Below are 18,403 nucleotides of genomic sequence, written 5' to 3' on the forward strand. Positions count from 1 at the left end.
CACTGCAGCTCAGGTTAATAGAACTCCCTCTTTGTTATAATGTAAAATATGGTTATAGGTCTGTAAAGCAAATATTCAGAAGAAGATTTGGGGAATTGGCGTCTCCAAGAAACCATATTTCACATTATAACAATGAGGGAGTTCTATTAACCCGAGCTGCAGTGCACCGGGCTATGGCCCGGTATATATATAACTGGAACGTGACAGTGATCACCGGTATGCCGAATCCTTTCGAGGGTATTTGGGCTCCCGAGTGGCGCAGTGGTCACTGCAGTACCTGGTTCGAATCCAGGCTGCATCACATCCGGCTGTGATTAGAAGTCCCATAGGGCGGTGCACAATTGGCCCATCGTCGTCGCGGTTTGGCCGGGGTAGGCCGTCATTGCAAATAAGAATTTGTTATCATGCTTTGCTTTATCTTGGCCAGGTGTAAATGAGAACTTGTTCTCAACTAGCTTACCTGGTTAAATAAAGGTGAAATATATATATATATTTTTAATACAAAAATTAGCTGAGTTGCCTGGTTAAATAAAAAATAAATACAAAAAAAGTGTAGTACTAATCGTGCCCCATAGAATAATTGCGTTGCAGAAGTTTAAAACTATGTAGCCTTCAGACAGGCTATGTACAAGTATAAGACAACGTATTTTCGTTTCAAAGCTTTATTGTTAGAACTCTTTTCCCAATGGTTTATCTAGCATTTGCCTCCATGTGCCCCCTAGTGAGTTAGGAAAATGTTTCCCGCTCGTGTGCGCCCAAACCGCGGCTAACACCTCCTCCTGTCACCCGAATCCCACCCAACTCTAAATCTCAATAACACAATCTCGCGGAGGAAGCTCATGACACTTAAAGTTTCCTCGCTTTATCATCTAATGATTTTCTTCGTCGTGAGTGGTCAGCCATTTCTGGAAGGAGAAAAAAATACTCGTTTATGTGTGCTTTTTAATCGATGGCTTGATTTTTGACGAATGTTACAGATATGAGACATGTTATAAAAAGGATAATAAGCTGTTTATCACTACCACATTATTTTTTGGACGTAGTCAAACTGGACCAAGCTCATTTTGTTTGGTAAGTGTTCTTGTCTTTGCAGTTTGCACATAGGCCTAATTATGTTATGGGAAGCAGTCACATAGCAAGGCTTAAACAAAGGGCATTAGCCTACAGCTTACAATTATTTCTCCATATCAAAATAATACTTTGAGCTTTACTACATAATTATAGGTCTGTAAAGCAAGTATTCAGAAGAAGATTTGGGAAATTGGCGTCTCCAAAATATTATATTGAACAGAAACGGAAACTCCTGCCAATTATTGTTATATATAAGGGTAAACTGACTTACAAGTCAAGTGGAGTTGTATAAACATGTTAAACATCAACAATACAAACTTGCAGAAACAAAACTCAAACATAACCTATCGTTTTTCTGTGAACCCTTGTCAATAAAAAAAATCAATAATGCATTCAAATATTGTACAGTGTTCAGAGTAGGCTACACAATAGCTAGATGTTGATAAGTCTGATAAGAAAATAAAGACTCAATTTCAGAAACACATTTTTTGGAAATTGAGAGGGTTATTGGTGACGAAACCTGGAAAAATAAGTTATGAAAATATATGATCATTATTATGGTATTGCTATAATAACAATAATAATAGACTAGTAATAATAAGTGACGAATGATTAAAAAAAAAAATAATAACAATAATAATGAAAACGTATCATTTTGTTTTCTGCCAGGCTGTTTAAATCTACTCCCGTTGAATTGAAATACACCATCATCGTAGATTCAGTTACATTTCACAGATTTAAAACGCTCGTTAATCAACCTAATTTGTATTTGTGTAAATAAGGGTAAGACAAATGGCATTTCGAGTTTTCTCCCACAACACTGGTATTAGCCTAGTTTGCTGGAGGGCGATTTACCCAGGAGGAATGGCTTGTATTGTGTATCTATCTAGTCGTTGTCATGGGTGCTGCATGGTGTTTCCAACTTGGGCGTGGAACAGGTGAATTTAAATCAGCATATCCCACGCATCAATGTGCAATTCGATAGGCCTATTTTATTTAGTTGCTTGTTGCCCTTATTGCAATGCATTCAGGATATTTATTGGGATATGGAACAGTTTTTATTTAATATGATATGCCATTTTAATATCACATAAAAGCAAAGGCCATACACTGCCTCTTACTAAGGACCACTTATCCAGTCATCTTTAATACCTTTGAAATAATAACCTATTCATAAAAAATATAAACATTTTAATTATAATCACACATGCTTTCATCGCATTTCAATTCTATTCCAAAATTGGTATACCTGCATGGACCTTTCTGTGTAAGTGAAATGTGTGTTGCCTCCACCATGTCCTGATGGAAATCTATTTCTCCATGCTAAGTCCCCTGCCATTCCTCAATTACCCCAAGTGCAGTTCTGCACAGTTCTCAAGGCGGCAGCTACCACGGGAATAGCGGGAACCTAATTTAACCAACAAGCAGCTGCTTCAAAATAAGTTCCCAGCTTCAACATGGAAATTCATCTGTCCATAGCCTACCTGCGCGCGCGTCTGTCTGTTTGTCTGTCAGCGCGCTCTGGCGTGCGTGCGTGTGTGTGTGTGCGTGTTTGTTTGTTTGTTTGGTGATTACGCAAGACTGTTGACATTACAGCAGATCATTTTCACCTTTTAGTGTCTGTGTCATCACGGAAAGCCTATTATGCACAAATTCCCATTTTTATGCATGCCCAAACGTGCTTTTTTCGCATGGTTATTAATTGCTATATTAGCCTAATTGCTCTGCACATGCATTACTATCGACGCGCATCAATAAACTTGATTCTAACAGGGGTTAAACTTTTCCACATTTGTGCGCACAGCTCAACCCCTAAACCCACGAACCTTTGCCACAGTTTTTTTTCTAGCTCTTACAATGTTGCTAAGGAGATATGACGCCTCGTTGTGCGCATTGGTAAATATAGTAAGCTTTATGGCGGTCGAATGGAAGGGACTAAGTGTTCAAGAATGAGTTGTGTCGGAGACTATCGAAAACTCAGAAATCCTGTTTTTGGAGAATTTTGCGGTAATATTAGCAACACTTTCGCATCAAATAGGAAATGATTGTACAATTTCCTCGTGCTGTGTGTTTCAATAATTTTGAGGAGGCTGTTTTGAGGAATGGAAATTATATTCCAGTTATATTCCAGTTTTGGAAAAATATATTTTCAATTGAATAATATATAATGGCATATTGTAGCTTCTCATTTGTAATAGACTCTTAGAAAAATGGGTTCATAAAGGGGGTTCTCTGGCTGCCCCATAGGAGCTTCACCTACTGGTTCTTTGAGGGTTCTTCATTGGGTGAAAGGATTATACATGAAAACAAAAAGGGTTCTACCTGGAACCAAAAAATTATTATCCTACAGGGACAGGTGATGAACTCTGCACATGAATGTACAACATTATGTAACAGGATATAACAGGACTGATGTAGCTTTTACACCATGCTTTTATGACATAATTCTTTTGTCAATATGCTGATTTGTTCAGTGCTTATTTGAAGTGTTTGTTGTTATTGTTGTTGTTTACTAAATCATGGCTTTGTCTGGATTATTTTATCATTAGCATACTCATCTGCTTAAACAGCAAATGTCACTTTTGGTGTGTTTTGTTGTCCATTGCATTGTATAGGCTTTGATTACTTGATCTATGAAACACCTACACTATATATACAAGAAGTATGTGGACACCGCTTCAAATTAGTGGATTCGGCTATTTCAGCCACACGTGTTGCTTATAGGGGGATAAAATCAAGCACACCGCCATGCAATCTCCATAGACAAACACTGGCAGTCGAATGGCCGAACTGAAGAGCTCAGTGACTTTCAACGTGGCACTGTCATAGGATGCCACCTTTCCAACAAGTCAGTTTGTCAAATGTCTACCTTGCTAGACCCCAGTCAACTGTAAGTGCTGTTATTGTGAAGTGGAAACGTATAGGAGCAACAACGGCTCAACCGCGAAGTGGTAGGTCACACAAGCTCACAGAATGGGTTCGCTGAGTGCTGGAGCGCATAGCGTATAAAAATCATCTGTCCTCAGGTGCAATATTCGCAACTTAGTTCCAAACTGCCTCTGGAAGCAACGTCTGCACAATAACTGTTTCGTCGGGAGCTTCATGAAATGGGTTTCCATGGCCGAGCAGCCGCACACAAGCCTAAGATCACCATGGTCAATGCCAGGCGTCGGCTGGAGCGGTGTCAAGCTCACAGCCATTGGACTCTGGAGCAGGGGAAACGCGTTCGGACGAATCTGCGTTTGGCAGATACCAGGAGAATGCTACCTGCCCAAATGCATAGTGCCAACTGTAAAGTTTGGTGGAAGAGGAATAATGGTCTGGGGCTTTTTCTCATATTTCGGCCTAGGCCCCTTAGTTCCAGTGAAGGGAAATCTTAATGCTACAGCATACAATTACATTATAGACGATTCTGTGCTTCCAACTTTGTGGCAACAGTTTGAGGAAGGCCCTTTCCTGTTTCAGCATGACATTGCCCCCATGCACGAAGCGAGGTCCATGTGCTTTTTGTGGTTTGTCAAGATCAGTGTGGAAGAACTTGACTGGCTTGCACAGAGCCCTGACCTCTACCCCATTGAAAACCTTGGGGATGAATTGGAATGCCGACTGCGAGCCAGGCCTAATCGCCCAACATCAGCGCCCAACCTCACTAATGCAATTGTGGCTGAATAAAAGCAAGTCCCCGCAGCAATGTTCCAACATCTAGTGGAAAGCCTTCCCAGAAGAGTGAAGGCTGTTATAGCAGCAAAGGGGGGACCAACTCCATATTAATGCCCATGATTTTGGAATGAGATGTTCGAAGAGCAGGTGTGGTCATGTAGTGTACCAGAGATCAGTGTCAATATGGTCTGTTTATATCAAAGTTTATATCAAAGTTTATATCAAAGTGCAGTTAGGAGCAAACATAAATAGAGATTCTGATCCAAGCCATCTGTCATATTTTGCAAGTCATACGTGTTTCAGTCATACATGAATCGATATCCACTACTTAGGCCTATACAGATTCATTATTGCAGCTCAGAAGCACACAGAGCTCAATATTTAAACTTGATTGGTAGTTCCTCCTATGGGGGGGAGAGGGGTGGGGCCCTCATCCTTTTGAGTGGGAAGGGGAAGGAGGAAGTTGCGTGCGATGCCACGTGGCACACGGTCCTCTCTTGGGGTGAGACGATGAGGAGCGGGCAGGCCCAGGCATGTCGAGCCCCCGACACCCCTGTGCCGGTCTACTGGGCCCATACCCGGTGTGATCACACCTGGAAACAGCAGCACCAAGAGACAGGGGTGTGTGTCTGTGTGCGTGCGTGTGCACTTGTGTGTGTGTGTGTGTCGCACTCACACTCCCAGCACATCATCAACACACTCAGGCCATTCCGTGATTACACTCTCTATCGGCCATCGATAAAATTACCCTGAGTGAATCACACTTCCCCTGGTAACACATCTGTTTTTCCCTTTGTGGTGCTGCTCCCTTCTCCTTTCGAGGATGTAGTTGTAATGTTTGTTTGATATGAAAAAAGGCTAACATATAGTACCTATAGCCACCTGGTTAGTCAGTTGTGCTGGTTTTGTGTGAGTTATCTATGTTCACATATGTGAACAGGAATGATTTAGCTAGCCCAGTGGTTCCCAACCTTTTTTTTACCTAGCCTACCCTTCACTGTTTATATCTGAATAAAAAAAAAATGACTAACAGTCTGTCAACTACTTATAGACCCTTTACTTTAGTCTAAATGTTACCTAGGTTTTGTGTCAGAGACAGCTCATGCCTCTGTATATCCCTGATACTCCAGCGATAACTCTAGTTGACCTTTGACCCCTACAGAGTGATCTGCCCTTCGGTGGATTACCCTCTTGCCAAAATGTCCCAGCCCACTGCTGCTGACGAGGGGAGCACCTTCGAGCACCTGTGGAACACCTTGTAAGTGTACACACACACACACACACACACACACACACACACACACACACACACACACACACACACACACACACACACACCGTAAAGCCATGAACGGACCAGACATGCAATTTCCTTTTTCTCTCTTGATACTTATTACATTTTAAACGTAATTTTATGTCAGTGCATTATCTATTCTAACTAGATTTTTCACTTTTTGGTGCATTGTTTCGGCTCGTTTAATAAAAATGTAATTGAGTTGTGAAATAAGTATTTGAGTTGGCTATTGTATTCCACAGCTAATGTGTGCCAAACGAGATGTTCATAAACATTCAGAGTGTGGCCTATTTTTTCCTTATTAGCAATTAATTGAATTGGGGCAATCGGTGTTACCCAGAAGTAAACTCTCGTGAAATTTGGTCAGCTTTCTTATTTACTTCTGGGCAGAGGTGGCACCACAGCTTCAAAAGTGGTGTGGCAAATTTCGTACGTGTCTTTTCTGGGCCCTGGAGTTTTTTCTGATCTCATGACCTGGTCATGTTAAACCCTTAGTCCTATTCGTAGTCTATGACAGAACAGAATTTTAACTGGCCCGGACATGGAGTAGTTTTTAAATGCATTGTTGTCATGCAGGGTCTATACTGTAGGTTGGCATGCTTTCTCTCTATATGCAGCTATTAAAATCAAATCAAATTGTATTGTATTGGTCACTTACACATTTTTTGCATATTTATTAATAGACTATATTTGGTTATTATGATATGTATTAAAAAGCTGTAAATCCTTAAGTCTATTGACACTAAGACAATCTAAGGAACATAATAAAAAAATCCCCATCAGAATCCGTCAGTTTAAGCTAGAGATGTGTTTTTTTGCATGGGCTGTGTCTCAATCCACCACATCCGCCTATGTTTCTCACAAAAACATCTGTGGTGTCTGAAAGGTTTGGCCTACAAACTAATAATGCCCACTCTATGGAAAGATGAGACTTTCACGAACAAGATGGTGTTCTGTTTTGCTTACGGGACTCGTCTGAAGGTAACCCATACAAATGAATGGAAGTATGGAGGTAGTTTTGTGCCCCAAAAAACAAGGTATTAAATATGTGTCCAAAAAAACTAAAACATTTCCTGAGCTTTCCTATATCTCCTAGATATACAGTAGGACAGACACTTCTAAACCTTATTCCTTAAGATTCATTTTTTTACTGTTTTTTTGCCATTTATGAATGTTATATTCAATGCGTTTCTATGGGCCATAGCAGTAAAGACCAAATTCAATACTTTATCAAATCATTTGTTACATTTATTTTGATAACTAAAGGGGTCCTAAAATTCAATATCAAATAGGTAAATTATCCATCGTATGACCATCTTAAAACAAGTCCATTTGTTAGCTTAGTAATAAAATAACAATGGCTTAGACATTTAGAGGTTAATATCATTTAACAATGTAAGTCATTACTCTATTCTTTACAATTGCATTGTAGTAATTTCATTCATTTTAGAATATTTTTTTTTACATCGCAAAATAAGACGCTGCCCTTTTAAGATAAGACCTGGCTACGGTAGGCTAGCCAAGACAAATGCAAAAGGGTATTTTTGTAGCTTTTTTTAGCAGACTATCAACAGTAGCCAGCATATTGCTAGTGTGCTCACTACTGAGGGTTTACTTTTGTAAATCACTTTCATATAATAAACAAGCTCAGTGAGTAGATTGATGGACGCTTCTTTTTGCTCAGGACAGCTTGCGTGTGCTGTGTGAAGGTAGCTAACAACTTCTGTACTGCTCGAGTGCTCAAAATGTTGTGATTCGCGGGAGCGTAGTAGTGCTTGAATGAATGGCCAATCATATTGCTCAAATACAAATAGCACAACTTTGCTGCGTGTAGTATTCAATGGTTTTCAATGGTAGACTGCAACAGAGCAGGTAAATGCTGAACTGAAACCCGAAAAAATACAGCCGGTCGGTGCTGCTGCTTGGCGGCGTCACATCAGATTGAACAGTACCGGAGGCTAATGCTGTGTCGCCACAAGTTTTCTGCCGGCTCTGCTTCTGGGTCCAAATGTGTTAATAATTGAGAGTTCGGTTGTGCCAGAGAGGAAGTCGCATAAATAAACTTTCAGACAAAGACCCCCCGCTTCCGCTAATTAAATACTGCGCACACAGGCTTGAAATCACCACTCCCAGTTTAAAAATTTAAGCACCGCCTTCGCCCAATCCTGAATCGTCCAGATAATCAATGACGAAAACACAAACACAGGAACTACTGCTGCTCATTATCTCAGCCATTCTATTACAGCCCTTCTCTTGGTTAACACGCATACTCTGCCCACAAGAGATTCAATTCATTCTCTTTTTTTGATTTTGGTCAGTTTGTTCATATGTGAGTGATGATGGATCCTGGTCTTTGGATCTGAGTGAGAAGTGTTTGATCAGACTGTGTCTCTGTTGACCCCCCCCCCAGAGAACCGGACACCACCTACTTTGAGCTCCCCCACGGGGGTCACTCTGGGGAGAGGGCGGCTCCCTCCACCAGCACCCCCAGTAACGCTACAGAGGTCTGCATGGACATCTACCACATGAGGGACATGAACGACAACGTCATGGTAGGAAGAGAAAGTCTAGTTCAACTGCAGTTTAATTCATCATTTATTTCAATGAACAATACACTGTAAGGGCTGAGTCCTAACTTTCAAAAATGTGCATAAAATCATGCTATGGAGATTTGAGGAAGTTTGAGATAAGCTTTAGTCCTCACAAGAAGAAATACGTTAAAATACAGATGAGTGAAATTACCACCATACACTGAGTGTACAAAACATTAGGAACACCTTCCTAATATTGAGTTGCAACCCCTTTTTCCCTCAGAACAGCCTCAATTCGTCAGGGCATGGACTCTACAAGGTGTCGAAAGCGTTCCACAGGGATACTGGCCCATGTTGACTCCAATGCTTCCCACAGTTGTGTCAAGTTGGCCGGATGTCCTTTGGGTGGTGGACCATTCTTGATACACACAGGAAACTGTTGAGTGTGAAAAACCCAGCAATGTTGCAGTTTTTGACACAACCAGTGCGCCTGGCACCTACTACCATACCCCGTTCAAAGGCATTTAAATCTTTTGTCTTCCCCATTCTGCCCATTCTGAATGGCACATATACACAATCCACGTCTCAATCGTCTCAAGGCTTAAAAATCCTTCTTTAACCTGTCTCCTCCCCTTCATCTACACTGATTGGATTTAACAAGTGACATCAATAAGGGATCATAGCTTCCACCTGGATTCACCTGGTTAGTCTATGTCATGTACACTTACACTAGGCTACCTGGGGTGGCAGGTAGCCTAGTGGCTAGAGCGTTGGACTAGTAACCGAAAGGTTGCAAGATCGAATCCCCGAGGTAAAAATCTGTCATTCTGCGCCTGAACAAGGCAGTTAACCCACTGTTCTTAGGCCATCATTGAAAATAAGAATTTGTTCTTAACTGACTTGCCTTGTTAAATAAAGAAAAAACACATGTCAGCATGTCCACTCAGTGTATACGCTGGACTAGTGTTTTAGAATGGAGTAATGATTTTCTTTTCATGTTGACTTTGTGGCGGCGTGACATGCGTGGACAATAACCGACTAGCCGGTATCAGGTCAGGGTTGTTCCTGTATTGGTGGGGGGTGTGGTTTTCCCTCCATTGAAGTAGAGATTCCCTCCTCATTTCCCTCTCCTCCGGAGCCCTTTCCCTCCCTCAGTACTCTGTGGTGAGTGGTCTGGGATTAGGGGGAGGTTAACACCTTAATTAGAGAGCAGCAAGCCAAGCCCCCCACACACACACAAACTTTGGCTCTGCCATCTGTAGTGTGTGTGTGTGTGTGTGTCTAAAACAGCTGCAACAGTCTAGAACTGCCATGGCATTATGTCCAAAATGTTTAGACACAGCTCTCTATTGTAAACAGACAACTTCAATTATTTTTCAATGTGTTTGGCAAACAGATACCTTGTCAGTGCTTTACGAGGAAGGCACTAATGGACTAGAGAGTGTGTTGTTTTACCTGAACACCAGTAAATCAAACAATGCTCACACGACCAAAATCTATGAGAAGAGGACAAGTCATTCAATTACAAACAAGCCTTCTGATGTACAATATTGGACTGATCCAATATGTCACTGGGCAAGCCTGGACTTGCCTTGCTAGTTAATGAATAGTCATGAGAGAAAAAAATGGGAGGTCCTACATTTGTTGTTAGATGCAGGACTAGTTGAGAGGGCCGAGACAAGACCAGCAGCAGAGGCAGGTCAAAAGAAGCGAATGAACCTTCATACATCGTTCCTCCATCACGACCCAACCTGGTTCTAGTGAGCGGTTCACCTGCCCTGCCCTGTGGATCTGAAAGATGACTAGTGTGGTTCAGAGCAGTGACCGCACCTGATCACACCTGACCTTACCGTACCTGACCGCTCCCCTTCTCCCAGTTCTATCTATGACCATCCGGTCAGGGGAGCGCCATCCTCCTTACGACCGCCCTACGCTCTCTACAGGACAGCTAAAATGTTGTACGTTAGTGACCCCGGGCAGCACTACACCACGGTAAGGTGTCTGTCACTTTTATTTCTGCTATTATGCAGTATATATCTGTTTTAGTCTACACACCTGTGTGGATGTCATTTTGATGTGTCATTTTGATGTGTCATTTTTGCGAGGGTAACTTATTTTTGGTTGGTTTGTGTCGTTGGTTCTATTTGGGAATCAGTCACAGTATTGTTCAGTAGTACTGTGTTACTCAGAACCATAATTTGTGTAGACTGGTTATTCAAGTAGGGTAGGCGGATGAAGATGTAAGGGGGTCAGTGATAGGTCGGATACCTCCTGTTCTTTTGCTTTTTGTGTATATACTATTTAAGATTTATCACAGAGTAACTAACATCTGTGTCATTTTACTGTAATATTACAAAAGACAATATATCTCATGGATTTAGCTATACTTCAAATCAAATCCAATCCAATTTTATTTGTCACATGCGCTGAATACAACAGGTGTAGACCTTACCTTGAAATGCTTACTTACTGACTGGAGTCCATCCATATTGTTGGTATGTTTCTCAACTTTATTGACATTGGTACGCACTGTTGGCTTTATTGGGTAGTTGGGGGATATAGAGTTTGCTATAAAGAATTATAGTCACCATTCCACTTCTGATATCATGGGAGTAGTTGTCACAGGCGTTCACAATAACAGTTTTGAAGATAAATATTTCAATGCACAAAATTATTTGTTGTGTGAATTCCATGAATCCCGAGTGGCACAGTGGTAAAGACACTACATCTCAATGCAAGAGGTGTCACTGCAGTACCTGGTTTTAATCCAGGCTGTATCACATCTGGCCATGATTGGGCAGCGCACAATTGTCCCAGCGTCATCTGGGTTTGGCCGGAGTAGGCTGTCATTGTAAATAAGAATTGATTCTTAACTGACTTGCCTAGTTAAATTCACAACAACAACAAAAAAATCTCACATCGGACGTAAGGACGTAAGTTTTTTCACGAACAGAGAATAATGAATGAATGAATTAGTAAGAAAACATTAACATAATCATTAGGATGGTAAAAGAAAAACGCTGCTCCTAGACCAGCGGTTAGGGGAAACTTCTACCTAACCTAGTATAACAAACAGTCTTTACTGGCGCCGGGGTTAAATTGTCCCTAGGTACAGATCTTGGATCAGCTTACCTTTCCCAAATCTTAACCTTATCCACTTTACTGCCACTTCCCATTTCCTCCCAATAGGGGGCAGACATTCATGACTTCATGATCAGAGTTTAGACCAAATTGGTGATGTAGCAGTTACCAGGCGCTAATCTACTCCTCCCAAATATTCTGTTTAGTCCAGACATGCAACAAAACGCATGATGCCAGGAAAATTCATTTCATTGCATCCTGATTGGTAGGGATTTTTATTGTATTTTTATTGTGTCTTCCTACTGGGCCACATATGTCAATTCAATGTCTATTCCACATTGGTTCATTGTAATTTAATTGAAATGACTTGGAAACAATGTTGATTTAACCAGCGTGTACCCAGTGTGTTATTTCAACGCAGTGAATTGATAAGAAGATAGATGGAACGTTTTTAGATGCTGTGATTAGTTCAGGACGCAAACAGTAGGTCACCGGGAGTGCACTATTCTAACACACACACATGCACATGCACACACACACACACAGTGGTGGCTTTTGCTCTGTTTCAACTTGTTATAGATCAAGCTGAGACATTATGACACAGCACACCTGTGTGTGTGTGTCTGTGTGCGCGTGTGTGTGTGTGTGTGTGCTTGTGCGTGTGTGTGTGTGCTTGTGCGTGTGTGGGTGTGGGTGTGTGTGTGTGTGTGTGGTTACCTCTGTGACTACAGTATGTTCCTCAGGTGAACTTGTCTAAAATGTTTTCTAGAGATGACAACACCAGCTGGACTTGTCTCACTATAGTGGAAACTCCCTTTATGAACCAAGGTCTCTCAAATAGATACATGTTGCATACTATTAACAGTAAATAAATATTAAGAACACTTTCTATGAACCGTCTTTGTGTACTACAAATTATGAATGCATTTATAGGCATTCATTCATACAGGCTGTTATAGGAAACCACTGGCTTTTACCAATGTTCAGAGCAAGCCTTGAACTATACATCCAGCCCAAGCCTGGTTTAATCAGGAATGGGTCTTTATAGTTGCATGTCAAGTACACTCTTCGAAAAAAAAGGCTATCTATAACCTGAAAGGGTTCTTCGGCTGTCCCCATAGGAAAATAACAATTTTTGGTTCCTGATTAAGAATGTTAGTTCATCCCTTTGGGTTCCATGTAGAACCCTTTCCACAGACGGAACCCAAAAGGGTTCTACCTGAAACCAAAAAGGGTTCTCCTATGGAGACAGCCGAAGAACCCTTTTGGAACCCTTTTTTCTAAGAGTGTGCATGGGTCATGATCCAGTGGTGAACGCCTAGGTTCTGGCTAGAAATAGGCCTACTGTTTGGTTTTTCCTGTACGCGGGAATCAAAATTACTTTCGATGAGTCATCATTGTTTTAAACACTTAGGGAACCACAACCCACTGCTTGACAACAACAAACCCCAGTCAAAATGTGTGAATTCACCTCAGTATTGATATGACATGGGCCGCCTGCCCCAAAGACAATCCCATGCACTGTCCTTAAATGGGCGCACCACTATCTCCCCCCCTGTGACCTTTGAGCCCGACTCCTATACTTTTTAGTGTTTTCCTCATTCCCCTCTGTCTCTCTTTCTCTCTGGGACAAATGTCAGACAGACAATGTTTATCCTAGCTGTGCGGGTCTTCACTATGCATTCTCCGGCGTGTGCCTACTTGCGCTGATGTTGTCGTCTGAGTCCAGGCATGCCGTAATTAGAACCCCGGCGCAATTTTTTGGGTCTCTCTCCCTTTCTTTCTCTCTCTCCCAGTTCATCCCCTGTCGTTCTCTCTGTCAGTGTTTTTTTTTGTAACCTTTGCCGTTAAAGGGTCTTTGAGGGTCTTTGAGAAGGGGTGCTGCTGTGTTTGGGAGAGAGTTGTGTCCATCAACGCACACCCCTCTACCGACCCTACAGGCTATGCTTCCTCTTTCTTCTTGCTTTATTTTGCTCTGAAACTTCTGACTTAGGAGTTTGTGTTGTGAAAGTGAATACAGCCGGTTGGAAGGATGTACTACGTGAAAAAGAAGGTAACTCTTGGTGTTTGATTTTATGTCTATGCGTGTTCAACCTTGTCTTGTATACCTCTGTTTTGCCCAGTTCATTGCAGTAGTAGTGTTTTGATTGTCCAGAGGTTGTGAAGGGAGATCAGGTGGGGAAAGACATTGTATTTATTTTTTGGAATGTATTTCTTCATGGTATTCCACACTCCATTGCAAAATGATATTGCTTATATTGATGACTGATAATTATCAGTTGTGTGCTAATCTTCAATCAAGTACAGTAGTTACTGTACGAGTTGGCGACTTTGTATAGACTTTCTTATGGCCAGAGGCTTTCCCTCTCTGATTATTGATGATTTTGAGGTTGTCTGTAAATTGAGTATTAGAAGATTGCTTTCTTCGAGCTTTTCCCTCCATGTGCAGGTAGTTTGGCTAGTGATCTGAAGTTTCTCACCACTCACCACAGAGCTACACATTTTCCCCATGGAGATGGCACTGGCAGACAATTAGGCAGATCACAGATTACATTGATGTTTTACAACCTCACCCAGCCCCCCTGGGGGGGGATACAGGGTGGGGGTCTACACACACACACACACACACACACACGCACGTTTGTTTTACTATCCTTGTGGGGACCAAACAAAAAATTCCAATTCAAAATCCTATTTTCTCTAACCTAACCTTAACCCTAACTTCTAAACCTAACCCTAATTCTAACCCTAACCCTGAACCTAACCCCTAAGCCTAAAATAGCCTTTTTCCTTGTGGGGACTGGTGAAATGTCTCCACTTGTTTGAATTTTCCTTGTTTTACACACACCTCAACAATTCCTACCCCTCCCTACCCCTCCAAAAACCCTTCCTTCGATTGTTGTAACCCGAACCCACTGATGAGCCCAAAAATCCCTGTATGTCTCTCCAGGTTGGGCCTTACCTTTTCCTTAACAATTTCCTCCTCCCTCCTTCTTTCCCTCCCTCCCTCCCTCCTTCCCTCTGTGCAGTCCCAGTACAACCTGTTGAGCAGCAGCATGGAGGCGAACCTGGGGAGCCAGCGAGCGGCGTCCACCAGCCCCTACAGCTCGGGGGAGAACACATCTGCAGTGCCGACACCGTCACCCTACTCGCAGCCCAACAGCACATTTGACGGCCTGTCGCCGGCGCCAGCTATCCCGTCCAACACCGACTATCCTGGACCCCACTGCTTCGAGGTCACCTTCCAGCAGTCCAGTACTGCCAAGTCCGCTACCTGGACGGTGAGTTTTAGATCATGTAGACGTACACACACGCAAACGTTACAAGCTAACGGGACGGCGAGGGGTTGATTTGTCTCTGTCTGACTGTCTCTATCTCTCTCTCTCTTTATTCAGTTTTTTATTTTATTGTCTTGTTTCAGTGTCTCTGTCTTCCCTTGACTAAAAAGTAATGTAAAAGTCACAAACTAAAGGTGCTGGCTAAGGTGCTACTTTCCCTGAGAACGGGCTGACATTGCTGCATTAGATCAGTGAAGTTCTCTTGATGAGATGGGTTGTTGGCTGAGGATGTATTTATGTCTATGGCTGCAACCACTCCTGTGACAGAAGACTGATTTGTGGGAATCTGTGTGTTTGACTCTTCATGGGTTCAAAGAGTAGACACCGACCAAACTATTCTGGTATCAGTATAAGACAGTGATCTGTTTTTCTAGTGGTTGAGAGTTAGTTCTGTTGTTACTTTCTTCATCCCAGAACTGATCTGTTATTGATACCATACCACAAGCATGACTAAAAGGTTCAGTACAATGACTCAATCCAAAATGCTGCCATTTAGGTGCATGCAACACATGTGTCAAACAAAGTGGGCGTGCAGAGGGGAAGAGCTTTTTGTAGGGGGGACAATTACTTTGTAGCGCCTGACAAATACAGCTCTGAACACTGAACAACAATGAATGGTTGTACATGTTTAATGATTTTCAATATACTGTAGTAACTGATTAAGAATGTTAGTTCATTTCTTTAGTTTAAAAGTCAACCCTGGTTTGGTTTGTTTACCTCTTTTGTGCTATCTGTTGCGAGATAGGATTCCCGTTAAAGAAAGTCCCTTTCTCCATTAATACTAAGGAGAAACCTGGGAACATATATCAATATTCACATTTGTTTCACCTGAAGAATTATAATGACATGTATGTATTTGACATACCCCCACCCCAAACAGACCAAACTAAATCGACAGTCTAGGAATGTATCGAAAGACACTTGAAACGGGAGCTGCTGCGATGTGATTTGTCTGAGCTGAAAAAGAGTTGCCTCCCGAAAGGTGTCGCCCCGGATTGTTACAGAGTTGACCTCTATTTGAAACGTGAACCTGTGTTTCCTTGCCTGAGGGGGCTTTTTGGCTGTGTCTGTCAAGCGTACTCAAGCGTGGGGGACTATATTCAGGGCTCGGTGGCGGTAAGGATCTGTAAAAGGATCCCCCGGCCACTGAGGCGCTGCTTTCTGACCCAGCACCGTGTTACGTCTTTCTTCAGCCCTTCTCTTGGCTGTCACCCGCGTCGCTCCGGGGCTCCACTCTGTCCCCACATATAGGCTTCCTCTCCAATGTGTCTGTCAACTGTTCTTTGACACAAGATTTTCCCCTTACCTGTCTCATGGCGACTGAGGATACACTCAGAAAACACCAGCTCCGTTGTTGTAACTAGACAATTTATAGGGCCCAACGTTTTTTACATCAGGATAATCTATGGGCCCTTCCTTTGACAGATTTTAGGAGAGGAGCCTACAGTAATTACAGAATTGGTTAGTGTTTGGTTTCTTACATTCTGTAGTTTGAATGATTGATAGTTGGAATCCATCACCTTATGTTGAATGAGAACGGATGAACTATGTTGTTACAAATCCGAAACACCTCTATCTGAGGACTGAGGTCGGGCGATATTCAAGTAGAGACAGAAAACGACTTGACTGAGCAGCGCACACACAGGGTGATACACACTGAGTAATACACTCCTTACAGGCCCACTCCTTTATTTGAAAAATAACAAAATGGTTGCCCCTCCACTTGATTTACTATTAAGCTGAGCGATGGTGCTTGAGAAATGTAAACCAACTACTCTCAAATTCATATTCTTCAAGAATCAATGTGTTTATATAATTAAAGGGGCAATCTGCAGTTCAAACAATAACAACGTGTTTACCCACCACTGTTTTGGTACAGCTGAAGGACTGCTGTGTAACCATTCTCAAATTCATAGACAGATCTATGGATGCAAGGACTGACCATCCGTGATATCAAAATGATAGTTTTAACCATGTTTTGAGGCTATACAGTGTTTGTTCACAATTATATTGTCTACAAACAATGGAGTAAAACAAGCTTATATTTTGGGTTCTGATGGGGTATAACAGTTGAACTAAGTTCATGAAGCATTGGTAAGTTATATTCTGCAAGAATCAATGGGTATATATTTCATTATTTATAAGTACAAAAATTGATGTACAAATCACAGATTGTCCCTTTGATATACATACAAAAAAATTATCGTAAATATCACAGAGTGGGCCTTTAAGGTAGTACAGGGAGAGTCCTTACACCCTGCACTAAAATGCCTTGCCTTGCGTGTCTGCCTGACGGAACAATTAAAGCAGTATTGTTACCTGAACGCAGAAGTTAGACAGAGTGGGAGAACAATGTAAAGTATCTCGGTGTGAAAATATACCCTTAATTAATCATTTTGTATAGCAAATGCTTAGGGGAAAGAAGATGACCTCGCAGAAAAAGTGGATTGATAAAAGTCGGGGATGATTGTTATAATTGGTCCCCTATTATAAAATATGGAATTAGAATATGAATGGTATCCAACTGAAATATGAATGTTACAATTAAAGTGTTGTTCTTAAAATTTGTTCTTGACAGACAAATGAAGAATAGATGTTTGGATTCATGTAAATATACAGTGCCTTCAAAAAGTAGTCACACCCCTTGACATTTTCCACATTTTTATGTGTTACATCCTGAATTTTAAATTAATAAAAAAAAATAGATTTTTTTTTTGTCACTGGCTTACACACATACCCCATAATGTCAAAGTGGAATAATATTTCTCTAAAATGTTCTAAATTAATAAAAAGTGAAAAGCTGAAATGTCTTGAGTCAGTAAGTATTCAACTCCTTTTTTATGGCAAGCCTGAATACGTTCAGGAGTAAAAATGTGCTTAACAAATCACATAATAAGTCGTCTCGACTGTCTGCAATAATAGTGTTTAACATGATTTTTGAATGACTACCTCATCTCTGTACCCCACATACAATTATCTGTAAGGTCCCTCAGTTAAGCAGTACATTTATTGCAGGCAGTACACAGATTCAACCACAAAGACCAGGGAGGCTTTCCAATGCCTCGCAAAGAAGGGAACCTATTGGTAGATGGGTAAAAAAGCAGACATTGAATATCCCTTTGAGCATGGGGAAGTTATTAATTACACTTTGGATTTTGTATCAATACACTCAGTCATGACAAAGATACAGAGGTCCTTCCTAACTCAGTTGCCGGAGAGGAAGGAAACCACTCAGGGATTTCACCATGAGGCCAATGGTGACTTTAAAACATTAACAGGTGATAGGAAAAAACTGAAGATGGATCAACAACATTGTAGTTACTCCACAATACTAACCTAAATGACAGAGTGAAAAGCCTGTACAGAATAAAAATATTACAAAACATGCATCATGTTAGCAACAAGGCACTAAAGTAATATTGCAAAAA

The 18,403-nt window shown here is 41.5% G+C and overlaps 1 protein-coding gene across 2 annotated transcripts in view; it reads left to right on the forward strand.

The window, feature by feature from the left end:
* The window catches only part of tp73 (tumor protein p73), a 47,143-nt gene that overhangs the window by 8,527 nt on the left and 20,213 nt on the right, over positions 1 to 18,403 (forward strand). Inside the window, exons 2-4 of one of the 2 annotated variants that reach the window (XM_029719782.1) lie at positions 5,894 to 5,989; positions 8,436 to 8,577; positions 14,667 to 14,918. In XM_029719782.1, the coding sequence (XP_029575642.1) occupies positions 5,894 to 5,989; positions 8,436 to 8,577; positions 14,667 to 14,918 (490 nt within the window). Of the gene's footprint in view, positions 1 to 5,893; positions 5,990 to 8,435; positions 8,578 to 13,262; positions 13,691 to 14,666; positions 14,919 to 18,403 lie in introns of those variants that run through there. The other variant, XM_029719783.1, reaches the window with a different exon arrangement.

This window comes from Salmo trutta, chromosome 28 (assembly GCF_901001165.1).
Source record: "Salmo trutta chromosome 28, fSalTru1.1, whole genome shotgun sequence".
NCBI lineage: Eukaryota > Metazoa > Chordata > Actinopteri > Salmoniformes > Salmonidae > Salmo > Salmo trutta.